Here is a 20,965-nt window from a genome sequence, read left to right on the forward strand (position 1 = left end):
TGAATTTCTGTTACTAACAAATTCTTGAATTTTGTCCACCTGAGAAATGTGAAAAAATTCCAGGTTTTAAAGTTCACTGGAAAATCAATAATTAACATCACTTTCAATCACATTACCATAATGACAAGACAATAAAGCATGTATTTTTATTAGGAATGCTACAGAACTTAAAAATTCTAAAAACAAAGAATCACCTGTCTGCCAGGATGGAGCCCTGAATTGTGGTAAAAGAGTAGTTCCTGAAGAAGCAGCCTGAGCAGTTCGGGATTCAACAGCAGTGAGAAAATTCATCACTGAAGATTCTTTAGTGTTAGTGCTGGCACTGTTCACACTAGTATCAAATATTCCAGAAAGACCTACATTTGAAGATAAAATATATACCAAAGTAAAGATATATATTAAAATTAAATTCTGACCTTATTTTAAAAAGAAATCTTTGAAAATTGAGACCAAATATTTTATAACCCTAAACTGTTTTTTTAATACAGATATTAGTTTAACCAACTGTATTTATAATTTAAAATCTACAAAGATCCATAAAAACAATATCTCAACTAATTAATTATGTAGCTATTCCTTATCAGTAAAAAAACTAAGCCTTTAATCTCATTTTCATTTCAACATTTCCGTTAGCATGGCTATGTCCTACACACACTCATAACCCTACATTTGAAAATTGATGTTTCTTCACTTACTAAATATTCCCATATTTGTGTTATGTTTTACAAGAGAATTTTTACCAGTTGGCTGAGGTGTGGTAGCATATCCAGAAAGCTGATGAGAGGCTGCAAACGTCTGTCTCTGAAGAAGATCTGTTTCAGAGTGTGAGGGATGTCCTTCTTCATAGCTTAAACTAGAAGAGAGGAAAAAAAAAAATCAGTGACCAAAACCACAAAGCCCAAACCATAAGATAAAAATATTTCTAGTAGACAACAGAAGTCTTTGACTAAATACCTGACCTATAGATCAGATCAGTTTGAGGATACGGTCAAAATGAGTATTATATACTGAATATATACTAGGAGAAAAATAACATGGATTTTCCTTAATTCAACTTTACTTCCAACAGAGTCCTTTTTACTTGCAGAGGTAACATGGGAAGAGCAATATCCTGGAAAACAGGGCCTCCCTGGTGGCACAGAGGTTGAGCGCTGGGTTGCAAAGCTGCCTGCAGCCTCTGCAGCGCCGGTTCGATCCCAGACCACCGGGTGAGGGTCCCACATGGTGCGCAGACCTCTCCTGCTGCCCGCTGTTCCCCTCAGCAGTGTATTCCGTCAGTCTGTCTGTTCTGCTTTCCCCTCTGGCTCTGGTGAATTCTCTCACCCTCCCACACTTCCGACTGTACCCAGTGCTTGTATAAATAAATAAATCTTTTATTTTTGTGTGTGTGTATGTGTATGTGTATATATATATATATATATATATACACATATATCTCCTGGAAAACAGGAGAGCAGAATTCATCATCTTAAGCTCTACTTCTGGCTTATAGTGTAACCTCAATAAGTAACAACTGATGTTAGACTAAATTCTACCTGTATGAAAAGGGTCTAGTCAAAGTAATCTCTAATGTACCGCTAATACTGACATTCTATGGCATATCAGATAATTCAAATAAATTAATAATAATTAATACTATTTCCCAATAACTCATCTAGAAAATGTCAGAACAAGGTATTTTTCTCCCCTTCATTTTGAATATTTTAAATGCATGGAAATACTGAAATAGCACGTTGAATACTATCAGTCAAGATTAAACAACTGTTGGGCCTTCCCTGTGGTGCAAGGGGTTAAGCACCACACTATGAAGCAGTCCACAGCCTCCGCAGCGCCAGTTCGATTCCCAGCCAGCCAGGGAGAATCCCACATGGCGAGGCAAACCTTTCCTATCTCGCCCGCTGCTCCCCTCAGTAGCGCTTTCGGTCCGTCTGCCTGTTCTGCTCCCCACTCTGCCTCTGGTGAATCCTCTCACCCTCCTGCGACTCTGGACTGTACCTCAGCTCTTGTATAAATAAGAAATAATCTTTTTTTTTTTTTTTTTTTTTTATAGAGGCATTTTCTTTTTTTTTTATTTTATTATTTATTTGTTTGTTTGTTTGTTTTGTTTATACATGCACTGGGTACAGTCAGAAGCGCGGGAGGGTGAGAGAATTCACCAGAGCCAGAGCGGGGAGCAGAGCAGGCAGAAGGACCAAGTACACTGCTGAGGGGAGCAGCGGGCGGCAGGAGAGGTCTGCGCGCCATGTGGGACCCTCCTCCGGTGGCCGGGGAGCAGCCGGGGATCGAACCGGCGCCGCAGAGGCCGCGGGCAGCTTTGCAACCCAGCGCTCAACAGCTGCACCACCGGGGAGGCCCAATAAGAAATAATCTTAAAAAAAAAAAAAGATTTACTTATACATAGAAGAACTGGGTTTATGTCAGAGGTGCGGGGGTTGAGAGGATTCACCAGAGACAGAGTGGGGAGCAGAACAGGTGGATCCAATGAAATACACTGCTAAGGGGAGCAGTGGATGAGACAGTAGAGATGTGCTGCACCATGGGTAGGTTAGCTTCCTGACCGGGATCAAACTCAGGCCATAGGGGTGATAGCACTGAGACTTAACCCCTAGGCCACCAGGGAGGCTCTAGGCCTGTGTCCTTCTGACCTGTCTGTCTTCCTTGTGCTTAAACACATCCTTACTTCAAGCATAAGACTTTTCAGGGTCATCTTGTTATTGTCCCTGTGGCAGACTTGAAATCAGTCATTTCTCCAAGGAGCCCTTCTGAATAATAAGCAGTGGTATTTAGAAACTAAGATTTCTTAGTGTTCGATTACTGTGGTGTCATTGTAGGTCCGTTCAGTAGACAAAGCTAGGAAATACACGTGTAAAAATCTGAATTCATACTGACCACTCTTACTCAAATCCAATATAGATTCCTCATGTTCCCCCATTTCATACATGTATCTCTTCCTATAGTCAGAATCCTAGTTCACAACTATCATCAATATATTTTACTTGTGAGCTATCAAAAAAACTGTAATACAAACTGCCAAAATAAACCTACTAAAACAATGTCAGTAATTCTTCACAGCTTTTTGTTCCTAGATTTTATCCCACTAGGAATATATAGCTAGAAAATTGATTCAAAAGTAAATAGAATAATTATTTTTCTATGGCAATATAAGTATAAAAGTTGGATTTCATTTGTTTGAAGATTTCATGAGGATTATTTTTGTTATCTTTAACTTTTTTTTTCTGTGAAGAACTGGGGTGTAGGCCAGAGTTGCAGGGGGTGACAGGATTCAGCAGAGACAGAGTGAGGAGGAGAACAGGAAGATTTACTGAAATACACTGCCAAGGGGTGTAGGAGAGGTCTGCTGCACAGTATGTGGGTTAGCTCCCTGGCTGGATCAAACTCAGGCCTTAGTGGTGATAACACTGAGACTTAACCCCTAGGTCACCAGGGAGACCCAAAACTTTTTAACTCTAAAAATCAACTTTTTATTGAGGTACAATCTACATACAACCATTTTAAGTGTATCTGCTATTGACATTTATATACAAGTATTCTGTGGACGTATGTTTTTTACTACTCTAAGTTAATATACAGAAGTGGAATTATTGAGTCATAAGGTAGGTGCATATATCATCTTAAGTTACCATCAGTAATGAATCAACATTCTATTTGTTTTACAATCTTGTCAATACTTGATTTTCCTCTTATATTTACTTTCTAGGTAGGTATATTGTGGTATCTGATTGTGGCTTATTTGCAATCCCCTAATAGCAAATGATGAGATCTTGTTATATGCTTATAGGCTACTCTTTTTAGAGTTTCTTGTGAAGTTTATCTTCTCTCCTTTAAAAATAAGTGGTTGTTAGCCATCTGTTTGGGTTCTAAGAGTTTTTAAACTATATTCTGGACCTGTACTTTAGTTAGATATTGGTTAAATATTATATGTCATAAATATTTTCTCCCAGTCTGATAAGCCTTTTCCTTTTTTTCCCCCCACTTCAAATTCTGGCAAGTTTTATTGATGACTTAGATTATCTGAGTTAGTTGTGCTTCTTAAAAACTCATATTCATTTTCTTTCATTTTTTAGTGTCTTTAAATGACAAAGTTTTAATTAATTATATTGTAGTAAAAGCATTTAACATACAATTTACCCACTTAACAAATTTTAAAGTGTACAATACAGTGTTAATAGTGGGCGTTATGTTGTACTGCAGATTTCTAGAAGTCATTCATCTTATCTAACCGAAACTTTCTATCTTGAACAATTCCTCATTTTCTCCCCAGCTCTTCCACTCTAACCAACCACCACTCTACTTTCTGTTTTTAAGTGTGAATACGTCTGAATGCTTGATCACCCCATATTATCACTAATTTTCTCTTTTATTATCAGTGCTTCAACTTCTTTCACTTAGGATATTTCAAGATTCATCCATATTACAACATGGATATACCACTACTCTTTTCTATTATATGGCTAAAAAAATACCACAATGTATGAATATGCCACTTTTGTTTTGCCACTCAGCTGGTGAAATCTGGGTCATTTTCACCTTTGGACTACTATGAATAATACTGCTATGAATATTCATATACAATTTTTTTCATGTGAATAAGTTTTTAATCTCTTGGGTGTATACCTAAGAGAACTGCTGGGTTATATGATAACTCCATGTTTAACATTTTGAGAATGACCAAAGTGTTTTTGCAAAATGGCTGTACCATTTTACATTCTCACCTACTACATTTAATGGTTATAACTGCTTAACTTCTTTGCTAATACTGCTATTCCCTGTCTTTTAATTATAATAGCCATTCTAGTAGGTGTGAACTGGTATCTCATTGTGTTTTGATTTGCATCTACCTAATGATGTTGAACAACTTTACATATTCTTACTAACAATTTGTATTTTAAGATTTATTTATTTATGCAAACAAGAGCTGGGGTATAGGCCAGAGGTGTGGGAGGTGAGAGGATTCACCAGAGACAGAGTAGGGAACAGAACAGGCAGACTGACGGAAATACACTGCTGAGGGGAGCAGCGGGAGAGACAGGAGAGGTCTGCTGCACCATGTGGGTTGCTCCCTGGCCAGGGATCGAACTTCTGCTTCAGTGGCTGTGGACAGCTTCATAGGTTGCGTCTTAACCCCTCGTGCCACCAGTGAGGCCCACAATTTGTATTTGTTGAAACAAGTCTATTCAAATACTTTGCCCATTTTTAAGTTGGGATGGCTTTCTATTATTGAATTATAAGAGTTATTTAAATTATATGTATGTAGTTGATACATTGTTTTTAAGAATTGCTTCCCATTCTGGAGATTGTCTTTTCACTTTATTAATGCTATCATTTGCAGTCCAAAAGTTTTAAATTTTGATGAAGTACAATTTATTTTTTCTTTTGTTACTTGTACTTTTGATAACATAAAAAGATTTATGCCTATGTTTTCTTTAAGAATTTTAAAGTTTTGGGCCTCCCCGGTGGCGCAGCGGTTGAGCGCTGGGTTGCAAAGCTGCCCGCAGCCTCTGCGGCACCGGTTCGATCCCCGGCTGCTCCCCGGCCACTGGAGGAGGGTCCCACATGGCGCGCAGACCTCTCCTGCCGCCCGCTGCTCCCCTCAGCCGTGTACTTCGGTCCTTCTGCCTGCTCTGCTCCCTGCTCTGGCTCTGGTGAATTCTCTCACCCTCCCGTGCTTCTGACTGTACCCAGTGCATGTATAAACAAAATGAACAAACAAATAAATAAAAAAATAAAATAAAACATGCCTCTATGAAAAAAAAAAAAGAATTTTATAGTTTTAACTTTTACATGTAAGTCTATGCTCCATTTTGGATTAATTTTCATATATAGTGTGAGGTAGTTGTCCAACTTCATTCTTTTGCTTCTTATTTCAAGTATAACTTGAAAGTCTTTAATTAAAAAAGAACCCTATTATTTCAAATATCCCCACCATTTTATCTGTGTTTCAAATTATGGCAGCCATGCTTTATATTAAAACAATCTATACACACACACACACGTACACACACGCACACACACACACACCACACCACACCATACTTCCTTACTTTATCAGGTAGAGCCTAGAAATAGTAACACCCCAGTAGCAAAAACCATGTCTAAGGCCCAGATCTTAGTTTCTATTACCATTCTCTATGAAAAGAAAACAGAGCTCCCTTGAGAAATGGCTGGTTTTAGTACTGTGCAGAAAATATACCAGATGAGCCTTGAGCATCTTCCAGTGCAGAAAGTAAGAAAGTGTTTAAAAAAGAAAAAGCAAAGAGAAGGCGTGAAAATGCTAGGGAGTATGTTATGTGAAGGGACACAACACAGAAGCCAATTGAAAGAGCTCCCAATAACCAAAGGTGGAACATTTTGAGCAAAGTAGTATTGGATTGCAAACCAATTATAAAATGAGTCTATACTGATACACTAAAATGAGTAAATATCAATTGAAGGGAAAAACAAGTCAACCCACATAGTTCTGAATAATTTGTGTAAATATTCTACCCTGAAGAACGTGGATCATAACATCCCACTCTGAAAGTGTACACTGCACCTCAGTGACTTCATTCCAAAGAGGATAGTATAGAAGGGGGAAAAATAACTTTACAATAAGAAAATCTAGTAAACACTACTACCCATGCAAGGTGATGATAAAGCTCAATATCAATAGTGATAAAGCATGTTGATAAGCTGTGCCCTTGACATGATGTGAAAAAATGATAGTCTCTCTGGTCTCCCTCTGAAAAACCTATAACTCCAGTTTGATCATGAGAAAAAATGTAAGGCAGATTCCAAGAGTATTCTACAAAATACTTAACCTATACACGCCTCAAACCTGTTAAGGTCATCAAAAGCAAGGCACGCCTAATAAATCCACAGACAAGAGGAACATATTAAAACAAGATAAACGAATGTGTAAAGTGGTATTCCTGGAAAGAAAAGAGTATTAAGTAAAAACTAAGGAAATCTGAATAAACTACAAACTTTAGGTGATAATAATGTACTAATAACAGTACATTAATTTTTTAAAAAGATTTATATTTATTTATGCATACAAGAGCTGGGGTATAGGCGAGAGGTGGGAGGGAGGGGTGAGAGGATTCACCTGAGACAGTGGGGGTCAGAACAAGCTGATCTACTGAAATACACTGCTGAGGGGAGCAGTGGGCAAGACAAGAGAGGTCTGCTGTGCCATGTGGGTTAGCTCCCTGACCAGGGATGGAACTTATGCCTCTCATCCTGTAGTGGTTGACTATAGCTTGGTAGCACTGAGACTTACCCCATGCACCACCAGAGAGGCCTAACAGTATGTTAATTTTAACACATGTGCCATTAGAATGTAAGAAGCTGGTAACAGATGAGGGGGGGGGGTTTATGGGAATCCTGTATTATATTCTTGATTTCTCTATAAATCTAAAACTATTCTCAAAAATACACTCTACATTTTAAAAAATCTGTAAGCCATGTCAAATCTGAACAAAACTCCTTAAGGACAATGATCAAGATAATCTGTAAAAATCTGTTATTGTTTGGGGTTTTTTTTCTTTTTTTTTTTTTTTCTTATAAACCCATGCCAACTCCAGTAATTTCTTTAGTAGGCAAGAACTAATCACAGTACCTAATTGGTCTCTCCACTCCCGCCGTTGCAGAAAAAGTTATCTTACAGTTTATATCCATGTCATATATATACATACATCCATATGCCATTTATCACCCACATATCAACAACACAGGTCTACTCCTTGGATAGCATACTCAAATCTGTAATACTCAAGAAACAAAACACATTCCGAGTTTAAAAAGATCAATTAGCAAAAGTTCCATGAAATATGCTAAATCCCGGATAAACAAGCCAGTACATGCATGCAAGTAATAAGTTACTTAAGCACTAACTTAATAGTCATATTCAGTTAAGCGGTTTTAAGTAGTCATATAATCTTTTCTCTTTGTTAAAGAATTTGAACGCTGAGAAAACATACTAATATAAAACTGAATTCTCATTAAGTTTTTTTTTTTTTTTTTTTTTTTTTTTTTTAATAGAGGCATGCTTTATTTATTTGTTTGCTGGTTTGTTTGTCTGTTTTGTTCATACATGCACTGGGCACAGTCAGAAGCGCGGGAGGGTGAGAGAATTCACCAGAGCCAGAGCAGGGAGCAGAGCAGGCAGAAGGACCGAAGTACACTGCTGAGGGGAGCAGCGGGCGGCAGGAGAGGTCTGCGCGCCATGTGGGACCCTCCTCCAGTGGCCGGGGGCAGCCGGGGATCGAACCGCACCGCAGAGGCCGCGGGTAGCCTCGCAACCCAGCGCTCAACCGCTGCGCCACCAGGGAGGCCCAATTCTCATTAAGTTTTGAAACGTTGCTTTATTCTGACATATATACCAACTTTTCATAGCACAAACAGGAAAAAACCCTGAATTGAAAGTTTTAAGTCCCAGATGCCAGTCCTGATTCTGCAAATAACGTGTTTCAAACTTCAGCAAAACAAATCTTGTAAAGTCCTAGTTTTCCTATTTATGTTATTGGTCTTTGTATTTCTGATAGTCTGAGTTAATCTAAATATTTTTATTCTATTACACAGTATTCTTTTATACAAAAATCTGTCTTTTAATTGAATAAAGAAATAAACAGTGAGTTCACTGAACTTTGTGAGTGGAATTCTAGTGTGTCTCTCTGTCCCACTCATACCTAAATGCCAAATATTTTACTAATCTCTACTTTCTTTTAATCATAGTCAGAATTAAAAACAAAAACATGAAGCATAAGAATGAGCCCTTATTGAAAAATTACTTATTGTGATTTGAAAATGTATCTTGAGCCAAGTAATAGCTGTAATAAATAGCTGTAATAGCTGTATATTTGCTTTGCAAATATAGACAATAGGATTGAAATCCAGCTCTGTACTTCAGCTTCAAGTTGCCGAATTTGTAATCACATAATCTTTCTCTGTCTCAGCTTTCTCCTAAAATAAGAGGAATAACAATAACCACTTTCATAAAGTAGTTGTGAGAATATGTTATATATGTGTTTGGCACACAATATTCAATCAATGATATTTTGTTGCACCTAAATGTAATAACTCCTTTTATACAACTACATTTATTGACTACTAAGTATGCTAGGCAACAGAAGATAAAGAAATACAGAGGCATGATAATAACAACATGGCAGAATAGGGAGGTCCTAGTAAATCTCTTCCCTAAATATAACAGGAAAAAAATAAATTTTGCTCAGAGGAAATGTCACCAGTTCATCACTAAATGAGGTATTTACACCACATAAATTTAACTCTAAAAATTGGTGGTTTGCTGTGGGGGCCAAAACAGGGAGAGGCTGAAGGAGCTGTAACCAGGGTATCAGTCATACCAATCACCTGAATAACCAATAGCTAGGGACCTGGCAGACTTAGAAGGCACACGAATTGTGCCTGGGGAACTTTTTCAGTGAGGCTGGGGGAGTGCATACCTTCACGCACACAGGAACTAGGATAGTTTTTTTCATGTATAGAAAATCAGGCTGTTGGTAGTATAGGTGGCAGGACTCCCTCCCGCTTCCTGTGGGGATATCTGACAGACCTGCTGTATGCCGTGTAGCCTGAGTTGCAGAGTGGAGTAGAAAGGAGACAGGACGCTGGAATTAGAGCTCCAAGAAGGAGTGCAGAGTACTGCTCTGGAGAGCAGGGGAAGAAGAGGCAGCGTAAATCTCTCTCCCTGGAATAAACCCACCAAGACTGAAACCGTCCAATTCCCCAACTGCCAAGTTAAACAAAGAAGATAAACACAAAGGCACTGTGCATTAACTAGAAAGGCAAAAAGACAACACATGACTAAGAAACAGGGGCATCTGAACACAAAATGGAAAAGTTAGAATAGTCCAGAGACCTAAATAAGGGATACAGGATTCAAGGACCTAAGAGACAAAGATTTTATAATAACTATCTTAAAGGAAACTCAGTGAGGTCCTAGCAGTTCCATCATACACAGAAAAGCAGGTTCAGGATCTTAGAAAGAAGATCCAGGAACAAAATAATTTCTTTACTACAGAAACTGAACATATTTTATTTTATTTTATTTTTTATTTAAATATTTATTTTCTAAAAAGATTATTTATTTATTTATTTATTTTATTTACGCAAGCACTGGGTACAGTTAAAAGCGCGGGAGGGTGAGAGAATTCACCAGAGCCAGAGCGGGGAGCAGAGCAGGCAGAAGGACCCAAGTACATGCTGAGGGGAGCAGCCGGGATGGAGCCTGCGCAGCAGAGGCGGCGGGCAGCTTTGCAACCCAGCGCTCAACCGCTGCGCCAACGGGGAGTCCCTAAATATTTAATTTTATATAATTCTTACATCTTTTTTCATCTTTGCACAATGTATTCATTTTCATTTTGGTTATATTCCCCATACAATTGCACCTCCCCCCTTATTTTGGCTCTAGTCCTTCCTTTCTCCGCCCCTCCCTCCCCCCCCCCCCGCCCAGTATGTCTCTGGTTTATAGTTGCTTGTTGATTTTGATTTTTACTTTGTATTAATTAGTCTTTTTCCTGGTCTCTTACTTAGGTTTTCTAAATTCCTGCTATGAGTGAGACCATCCGGTATTTTTCTTTTTCTTTCTGATTTATTTCACTGAGCATGATCCCTTCTAGCTCCATCCATGTTGCTGCAAACTGCATGTGTTTATCTTTTTTGAATGCTGAGTAATATTCCATGGTGTATATGTACCATACCTTCTTGATCCAGTCATCTATTTTTGGGCATTTGGGTTGCTTTCATATCTTAGCTATTGTAAATAGTGCTGCTATAAACATAGAGGTGCAAGTATCCTTTGGAATTACTGTTTCTGTGTCATTTGGATAAATACCTAGGAGTGGAATTGCTGGAACATATGGAAGCTCTATGTTTAGTAGGTCCAGAAATCTCCACACAGCTCTCCATAGTGGTTGGACCCCCACCACCAGTTTGCACTCCCACCAGCAGTGCAGGAGAGTTCCTTTTTCTCCACATCCTCGCCAACATTTGTTGTTGCTAGTTTTTTAAATATGTGCCATTCTCACTGGTGTAAGATGGTATCTCATTGTAGTTTTGCTTTGCATTTCCCTGATTACAAGTGATGTTGAACATGAGACTGAACATATTTTAAAAGCACAAAGAAATGCTCAGTCAAATGAGGAAATATGCAAAACCATGTAAGTAGACTTAAGCTGGGATAATAGAGAATTTCAGAAATTGAACATACAAATGTACACATGAAGTTGCAAAGAAATAAGATTTAGGAAAAATGAAGAAACTCAGAAATATCAGAATCCATTGGAAGAAGAAAAAGGATAATGGGTTCCAAAAGATGAAGAAAGGGAATACAGGCATTTTTTACAGAAATAGCTGACAACCTCCCAAACCTAAGGAAATAATTAAAACATGGATGCTCAGAAAGACAAAAGAACACCCTCATTTCTAAATGCAAAATGACCTACACCAAGACACATCATTGTTAAATGATCAAGCCAATGAAAAAGAAAAATACTAAAGACCGCTATGGAGTAAAAGAATGTAACATACAAAGGCACCTCAATCAGACATCATCCAACTTCTCAGTAGATACTCTCAAGGGTAGAAAAAAGTGGAAAGACATATTTGTAATTTTAAAAGATAAAAATCCATCAGCCAAGACTACTCTATCCTGCAAAAACATCACTTAAATCTGATGTAGAAATAAAGGCTTTCCAAACAAACAAAAGCTAACAGAGTTTACCACAACCAAACCCGCCCTACAAGTAATGTTCAAAGGAGTTCCTTTACATGAAAATAGAAAACAAAGTGATAAACAGTATATGGAATAAGAAGTAATAAAACATTTAAGGGCAGGCCTACAAGGACAATCTGTATAGTTAAATGAGAATGAATCAATACCAGCACAAAAAGGGCTACGTTAGGTATCTAAAGCTTCATACAATCCTCATAATAACCATTTGATACAGTCCTCATAATAACCACAAAACAAAAACCTAGAATGGAGATACCTAGAAGAAAAAAATGAAGAAACTGACAGAACCCCAGGGAGAGCCATCAAAATGAAAAGGCAGGTAAAAACAGATGGAAAAATAACAGAAAGCTAAAACAACCAAAAAACAAAAGAGTGACAGCAAATAAGCCTCATATTTAATAATCACTCTAAAGATGAATAGTCTGAGCTCATCAATTAAAACAGAATGAGAGGTTGGATTTAAAAGCATGATCTTAACTCAGTAACACAGAGGAAAAAAAGCAGAAACTGCTGTTGTTATATCTGATAAATTAGATTTTCAGATTAAAAAAAAAAAAAAAGGGCAACCAGGGACAAACAAGCATTGTATGATGATAAGGCAACAGTTTATCAAGAAGAGATGTAACTATCCTTAGTATTTACACACACAACACAGGTGAACCAAACTATATAAAACAAATATTAACAGACCTAAGCAACTCATTGGCAGAAACCCAATGGCAGTAGGGATCACAAAATACACCACTTACATCAATGACTGATCATCCAGAACAAAAAGTTAACAAGGGGGGGCCTCCCCGGTGGCGTAGCGGTTGAGCGCTGGGTTGCGAAGCTGTCCGCAGCCTCTGCGGCGCCGGCTCGATCCCCGGCTGCTCCCTGGCCACCGATGGAGGGTCCCACGTGGTGCGCAGACCTCTCCTGCTGCCCGCTGATCCCCTCAGCAGTGTACTTTGGTCCTTCTGCCTGCTCTGCTCCCCACTCTGGCTCTGGTGAATTCTCTCACCCTCCCGCGCTTCTGACTGTACCCAGTGCTTGTATAAATAAATAAAAAAATGAATCTTAAAAAAAAAAAAAAAGACTAATCGTTTAAAAAAAAAAAAGTTGGCCTCCCGGTGGCGCAGCGGTTGAGCGCTGGCTTGCGAAGCTGCCCGCAGCCTCTGTGGCGCCGGTTCGATCCCCGGCTGCCCCGGCCACCGGAGGAGGGTCCCACATGGCGCGCAGACCTCTCCTGCCGCCCGCTGCTCCCCTCAGCAGTGTGCTTCGGTCCTTCTGCCTGCTCTGCTCCCCGCTCTGGCTCTGGTGAATTCTCTCACCCTCCCGCGCTTCTGACTGTACCCAGTGCATGTATAAATGAAAACAAACAAATAAAGAAAGAAAACATGCCTCTATAAAAAAAAAAAAAAAAAAAAAGTTAACAAGGAAGTAATGGCTTAAAATGAAGTAATGGATCTGATGGATTCAATAGACATCTACAGAACCTTCCATACCAAAAGAAATGAATACATATTCTTCTCAAGTGCACATGGAATATTCTAAAGGATAGATTATATACTGGAAAACAAAATATCTAAAAAAATATATTAAAATTGAAATTATATCAAACATCTTTTCTGACCATAATATAAAGGTAGAAATCAACCATTAAACAAAACCTTGAAAACCCCCAAACATATTGAGACTAAATAGAATGCTTTTATAACTCCTGGGTCAATGAAGAAACCAAAGGAAAAATAAAAATTACCTGGAGCCCCCAAAAGATGAAGAGACAAGTTACCAGAACCTAAGTGATACACTAAATGCAGTATTGGAAGGAAATACAGGCCCATATCAATAAACAGGAAAAAAACTTCAAACATCTTACACTACATCTGAAGGAACTAGAAAAAAACTAAACAAACCAAGAGAATCAATAGAAGAGAAGAAACTATAAGAGTGGGACTAAACTAAATATAAAGGAAAAAGAAAATACAAAAGATCAGTGACACCAAGAACTAGTACTTTGAAAGAACAAACAAAATCAATACATCCTTAGCAAGGCTCACCAGGAAAAGAGAAAACCCAAATAAGACACATCAGAAATGAAAGAGGTGAACTGTAACAGATACTGAAGAAAAACAATGGATAATTAAAGGCTACTATGAACATTTATATGCACGCAAACCAGACAACCTAGAAGAATCAACAAATTTTTAGAATCATACAACCTTCCAAGACTAAACCAAGATGAAATAGACAGTTTGGACAAACTAGTCACAAGCAGAGAAACCAAAAGCCTCCTTAAGAACAAAGGTCTAGAACTAGATGGCTTTGTTACTGGAAATGCTGTGTCCTGCTGGTTGTCACCACAGATGCCGATAAGCAGAGACAGGAATTCAATCTATAAGAAGCAGTTTTATTTAGATAGCTAGCCAGCGATATGAAAATGGTGGGCATATCACCCTGAAGAAATCATTCACCAAAATGGATGGTTCAATCAGTGTGGATGAGGCACGGAACCCAGAGACCACACTAGTCTGAAGAAAAAGTACAGTCTCTTAAATCACTTATATCCAGAGAACCACTCCACAAACCTGCCTACAAGAGGTCCAGAATGTCTCTATCTTGCTATCTGCCTCACAGTTGCTCCTGGGGAGCTGAGCAGCCTGGTCTGCTGCAGTCCAGGAGCTCAGGTCCTCGCCCAGGAAAAGGACAGGGTTCCAGGAAAAAGGCAAGGTCTGTAGGATAACCATTGATCTATGTCTTGCAGCAAGGGAGGAGTGGAAGGATTACTGGTGGGAGGGTTGTACATACAGGGAAAAATAACTATAGAAAGATGACCCAGGATGTAAGAAAATAAAAATATTAAAAAAAAATAAATTTGTGGGTCTCCTTGGTGGCACTAGGGGTTAAACACAGCACTATGGAGCTATCCATAGCCACTGCAGCAGATCTCTCCTGTCTCACCTGCTGCTCCCCTTAGCAGTGTATTTCAGTCAGTCTGCCTGTTCTGCTCCCCACTCTGTCTCTGGTGAATCCTCTCACCCCCCCCACACCGCTGGCTTGTACCCCAGTTCTTGTATGCATAATCTTTAAAAATAATAATAATAAAAAAAACAAATTTGTATTTAGAAAATGGGACATTGTTTTTTTGTTTGTTTTTTTGAAAGATTTATTTTACTGGGCCTCCCTGGTGGCGCAGGGGTTAAAGTCTAGCACTATCAAGTGATGGCCAGCCACTGCAGCATGAGTTCGATCCCCGGCCAGGGAGCTATCCCACATGGCGCAGCAGACCTCTCCTGTCTCACCCACTGCTCCCCTCAGCGGTGTATTTCAGTAGATCTGCCTGGTCTGCTCCCCACTCTGTCTCTGGTGAATACTCTCACCCTCCCACCTCTGGCCTACACCCCAGTTCATGTATGCATAAATAAGTAAAAATAAATCTTTAAAAAAAAGGAAAAGAGGGGCCTCCCCTGGTGGCACAAGGGGTTAAGCACCACACTATAAAGCAATCCACAGCCTCTGCAGCACGAGTTCAATCCCCAGCTGGCCAGGGAGCAACCCACATGGCAAAACAGACCTCTCCTGTCTCACCCACTGCTCTCCTCAGCAGTGAATTTCAGTCAGACTGCCTGTTCTGTTCCCCGCTCTGTCTCTGGTGAATCTTCTCACCCCCCAGCATCTCTGGCCTGTACCCCAGCTCTTGTGTGTAAATCTTTAAAAAAAAAAGAAAAGATGTATGCACTTTTATGTTTACTGTAGCATTAGTCACAATAGCACGTCATGAAAACAATCTAAATGCCCACTGGTACATGGTTGGACAGAAATTATGGAACATGGGCGCAGCAGTTGAGTGCTGGGCTGTGAAGCTGCCTGCGGCCTCTGCGGCGCTGTTTCGATCCCTAGCCGGCAGGTGAGGATCCCACATGGTGCGACAGACCTCTCCTGCCGCACCCGCTGCTCCCCTCAGCAGTGTATTTCATCAGTCTGCCTGTTCTATTTCCCACTCTGGCTCTGGTGTATTCTCTCACCCTCCCGTGCTTCTGACTGTACCCAGTGCTTGTATAAATAAATAAATAAATAAATCTTAAAAAAAGAAAAAAGAATACATTTTTTTAAAAAAAGAAATTATGGAATGTATACTCAAAGGAATACTACTTGGCTATTTAAAAAGTCAAAATAGTGCCTTTGGGGACAAAACAGATATATTCTTAGGTGATTATGCTAAGTGATATATACCACAAAGTGAAAAGACAGTTACCAGATGGTTTCATTCATTTGCAGAATATAATCAAAGAAAACAAATTGGCAAAACACTACAGGAATAATTCACACACACTGTGAAAAATATGCTAGCTACCAGAAGGGATTAGTGAAGAAGGGACAGAGGAAAAATGATAGGAAATTGGCACTGGAGTTTTGGTGGACAGTGATTGAGGCATGTGCATGTATGGAGAAGTGAACCTGTACTCCAAAAAATAGTTATGTAAACAACTGACAAATCAATTTGAGGAAAAAGAATAAAGAGGCATAAACAAATAACTAAGCGTAACATAGCATGAGAAGGCTATAGGAAATAAGGCTATAGGAAATAGTTATAGGAAATAACTATTGAACGGAAGAAATTATCCAATGAAAGAAAAAAGAACATTTCAAGAGAAAATATACTAGATAAAGACCAGGAAATGCGGGCCTCCCTGTTGGCACAAGAAGTTAAAACGCAGCATGATGAAGCTATCCCAGCCACTGCTTCCCTCAGCAGTGTATTTCAGTAGATCTGCCTATTCTGCTCCCCACTGTCTCTGGTGAATCCTCTCACACACACTCCCATCTCTGGCTTGCACCCCAGCTCTTGTATGCATAAATAAATAAATCTTTTTTAAAAAAAGACCAGGAAATGTAAATAAGATAGTACATTAGTAGACTTGTAATTCTGCATGGTTGTACTGGGGGATGGGAGTATGAGTCAGATAGGAGCCAGAGTATGGAAATTTATTATCACAAAATAGGACCTCACAATTTATCTTAAAAGGAATCAAGAGCCTCTAAAGAATTTTAAGCAGAGAATGATTAAATCTTTATTTGAAAAAATATTTTTTAACGAGAGAAGGTATCATTATCATCTGCTGGGTTTTTTTCCCAAACTAAACACTTCCAGTTCTTACTTCTAGAAGATAATTATTCGTAGTTTTGAGATGGGACCCTGTATATCTCTCTGAAAAAGCTTTTAAATCAATTCTGTCATGTACCTGCACTAGAGAATCACTACCTCAGAAAGATGATCTGATAAACAGTGTTAGGAACAGAACAAGCCTGAAAGCAGGAAGGTCAAGTTCCTACCCAGGTTAAAAATTGTAAGAATAAGGTCTCACTCATAGCAGGAATCTAGAAAACTTAAATAAGGGACCAGGAAAATGAATATAAGAAAGTGAAAATCAAAATCAACAAAAAACTATGAACCAGAGACACTTTTTGGGGGTGGGGGGCGGGAGGGGAAGGATTGGGTCAGAATGGGGCGTTTGCAATTGTATGGGGGAATATAAAAATAAAATTTAATATTTAAAAAAAATATAATAACTATAATAAAAAATATATTAATTAAAAAAAAAATTGTAAGAATAAGAACAGGGGCCTCCCTGGTGGTGCAAGTGGTTAAGACACAACCTATGTAGCTATCCACAGCCACTAAGGACAAGTTCAATCTCCCGCCAGGGAGCTACCCACATGGCACAGCAGACCTCTTCTGTCTCACCCACTGCTCCCATAAGCAGTGTATTTCAGGCAGTCTGCCTGTTTTCTTCCCCACTGTCTCTGATGAATCCTCTCACCACCCACACCTCAGGCCTATACCCCAGTTATTGTATGTATAAATAAATAAATCTGTTAAAAAAAATTTTAAGAACAGTGGCAGTAGACATTTGCAAATTATTTTTTAATATTTCCCACAGAAGAACTGGGGTGTAGGCCAGAGGTGCAGGGGAGTGAGGGGATTCACCAGATATAGAGTAGGGGGCAGAATAGGCAGATTTACTTAAATACACTGCTGAAGGGAGCAGTGGGCAAGACAGGAGAGGACTGCTGCACACTATGCGGGTAAGCTCCCTGGACAGGAATAGAACTCAGGCTGTAGTAGTGAAAGGGCTGTGACTTAACACCTAGTCCACCAGGGAGGCTCCCGACATTTGCAACTTCCTAAAAATTAGATTTGATAAGACTTATTTGGTCAACAGTGATTTGTAGAAGATGACAAGGGAATAATGAGCCACCCATAAAGCTGAACACATTTATAAGATTTGACTTTGGATTCATTAAGTTTGAAATAAAGGATTCATAATGGATACTATAAGAAATACTCAGAAATAATTATAAATATTCCCACTTAGAAATAAGAAAAGAAATTTGAGCTGGAAATGAAAAATCAGGACTCATTACCAACCAATTGGGTTATTTTAAGTCATAGAGGTGAGTAAAATTCCCAAGAATGTCTTACTTGACAAGTGGGTGGAGGACACAAGTTACCCTACTGGAGGACACAGTGATCCTTATGGGCACAACAGGAGTTAGACTTTTTATTCCAAGTGCATTATTTTCAACCAAAGGATTTTTATGTATGGGAGTGACTAAATAAATTTTTAGAAGTGACTCTAGCTGCTATCTGGTCCCAAACTAAAACTAAAAGCAAAGGGAATTCTATAATGAAATACACCTTTTAATATAACTGTTTCCTCTCCATATATTACTACCCAAGTAGCTCTACATTTCACTAAAAATTATTTTAACAATAAATATTTAGAATGTAGACTTTAATAAATTTGGCTTCCAACTGCTGATTTATTTCATAGCAATATCCTTTAGTTTAAAATAGTGAGGAAAATGGGCCTCCCCTGGTGGCGCAGCGGTTGAGCGCTGGGTTGCAAAGCTGCCCGCAGCCTCTGCAGCACCAGTTCGGTCCCGGGCTGATCCCCGGCCTCCTGAGGAGGGTCCCGCATGGCGCGCAGACCTCTCCTGCCACCCGCTGCTCCCCTCAGCAGTGTACTTCGATCCTTCTGCCTGCTCTGCTCCCGGCTCTGGCTTTGGTGAATCCTCTCACCCTCCCGCGCTTCTGACTGTACCCAGTGCATGTATAAATAAAAAAAAAAAAAACTTCTTAAAAATAAATAAATAAATAAATGAAATGAAATAGTGAGAAAAAAACAAAGTTGCTAATGAAATTTCCTTTCTTTGAAAATCATGGAAGAGATAAATCTGTAAGTTTAAAATGATGAACTCTCAGGATATTATTACTTGCTGCTTTTGTTTCTTTGTTTCTCTTTTTTTTTTTGTAGTTTCCTACCTCAATGGGGAAAATTGTTTCAAATCTGGCGCTGCCAACAGATACAATACATATACTACAGAAAAGGGAAAAAAGGAATTTTATTATCTTTTTAGCAAACACTGGGAGCTGTTTCAGACCTTTCCCCATACAGTCTCCTGTGGTCATCCTATGCTGCCCCAGCCCCACAGAATACCATTCTTGCTGAAGACAATTCTTCCTTAGAGCCTAAAACACTTTAGGCACAGACAAGACAACATAACAAATATTTGTGAATTACTTAGCCAACACTTTTGCATCTCCAAGGTGTGTCTGCCACTTTGAATAGCTATCATATCAAGATATTAACGACTAGAACCAAAAGACAGTAACTGTTGACAAGGATGGGGAGACTTGAACCTTTATATACTGCTGGTGGGAATGCAAAATGGTAAAGCCATTTCAGAAAACAATTTGGCAGTTCCTCAAAAATGTTAAATGTGGAATTAACACAGCACTCAACAATTTTGCTCCACAGTATCTACCCTAGAAATATGAAACATGTTAAACAAAGGCTTTTATGCAAGTGTTCATAGCAGCATTACACAAAAAAATGGAAACCCAAATGTTCCTCAACCATGAAATGAGCTATCAAAAGAAAAGATTGTTCTACTCTAAGTATTGAAATATGCTACAAAAGAAGGAATCTCAAGAATATTATACTTAATCAAAGATCCCAGACATGGGGCCTCCCTAGTGGCGCAGCAGGTTGAGGGCAGTGCTGTGAAGCTGTCCGCAGCCTAGGCAATGCGGGCTTGATCTTGGCCGGCCAGCGAGAACCCCACATGGTGCAGCAGACCTCTCCTGTCACGCCTGGTGCTCCCCTCAGCAGTGTATTTCTGTCGTCTGCCTGTTCTGCTCCCTGCTCTGTCTCTGGTGAATCCTCTCACCCTCCCGCAACTCTGGCCTGTACTCCAGCTCTTGTATAAAAATAAATAACTCTTAAAAAAAAAAAAAAAAAAAAAACCAGACATAACACCACGTATTTTATGTTTTACTGAAGGCAAATCTATAAATACAGAAAAAGATCAATTGTTGGCTAAGGTTAGGAGTGAGTATGGGCATGAGATTTCTTTTGGGGGTAATGACAATGTTCAAAGATACAATTGTGGCAACACTATGGTGATATAAATATATTAAAAATCACTGAATTGTATGCTAAATATGGGAGAATTTCATGGTATGTAAAATAAATCTCAGTAAATCTTAAATTAATTAAAAACTCCTGGAAGAGTCCAAAGTCTGGATTCAGTATCTACAAAGGAGCAATTTAAAGGGTCTTTGGCTCATTTGTAAAACCTCAGAGCATAGCTAATTCCTAGTATTTTGTACCAATGTTATTGTTCAATCTAATATGATTTTTTTTTAAGATTTTATTTATTCATTTACACAAGCACTGGGTACAGTCAGAAGCACGGGAGAGTGAGAGAATTCACCAGAGCCAGAGCGGGGAACACAACAGGCAGACTGACAAAATACACAACTGAGGGGAGCAGCGGGCGGCAGGAGAGGTCCGTGCGCCATGCGGGACCCACGCCACGGCCGGGGATCGAAACGGCGCTGCAGAACCTGCGGGCAGCTTCGCAGCCCACCGCTCAACCGCTGTGCCACCAGGGGAGGCCCCAAACATGATTTCTTGAGATAAGAACATATAACTACCATGCATCTTAATTTTTACTTAAAAATAAATAAATAATTTATTTATTTAAGATTTATTTATTTATACAAGCACTGGGTACAGCCATAAGCGCAGGAGGGTGAGAGAATTCACCAGAGCCAGAGCAGGGAGCAGAACAGGCAGAATGACAAAGTGCCCTGCTGAGGGGAGCAGCGGGTGCAGCATGAGAGGTCTGCGCACCATGTGGGACCCTCGCCAGTGGCCG

General features: G+C 39.3%; 2 protein-coding genes across 8 annotated transcripts in view; one reads left to right on the top strand and one right to left on the bottom strand.

The window, feature by feature from the left end:
• Nucleotides 1-20,965, top strand: part of CCDC73 (coiled-coil domain containing 73) — a 221,504-nt gene that overhangs the window by 49,654 nt on the left and 150,885 nt on the right. The gene's annotated exons all lie outside the window — the stretch shown is intronic.
• The window catches only part of QSER1 (glutamine and serine rich 1), a 67,569-nt gene that overhangs the window by 29,921 nt on the left and 16,683 nt on the right, over nucleotides 1-20,965 (bottom strand). For 2 of the 4 annotated variants that reach the window (XM_037522507.1, XM_054699285.1), the window contains exons 2-3: nucleotides 741-853; nucleotides 195-356 (exon numbers count right to left, since the gene is read on the bottom strand). In XM_037522507.1, coding sequence (XP_037378404.1) covers nucleotides 195-291 — 97 coding nt within the window. In that variant the 5' untranslated portion in view covers nucleotides 292-356; nucleotides 741-853. Of the gene's footprint in view, nucleotides 1-194; nucleotides 357-740; nucleotides 854-7,618; nucleotides 7,769-20,965 lie in introns of those variants that run through there. The other 2 variants (XM_037522505.2, XM_037522506.2) reach the window with 2 other exon arrangements.

This window comes from Talpa occidentalis, unplaced genomic scaffold (genome assembly GCF_014898055.3).
Source record: "Talpa occidentalis isolate TD23 unplaced genomic scaffold, MPIMG_talOcc4v2.1 talOcc4.3, whole genome shotgun sequence".
Classification (NCBI taxonomy): domain Eukaryota; kingdom Metazoa; phylum Chordata; class Mammalia; order Eulipotyphla; family Talpidae; genus Talpa; species Talpa occidentalis.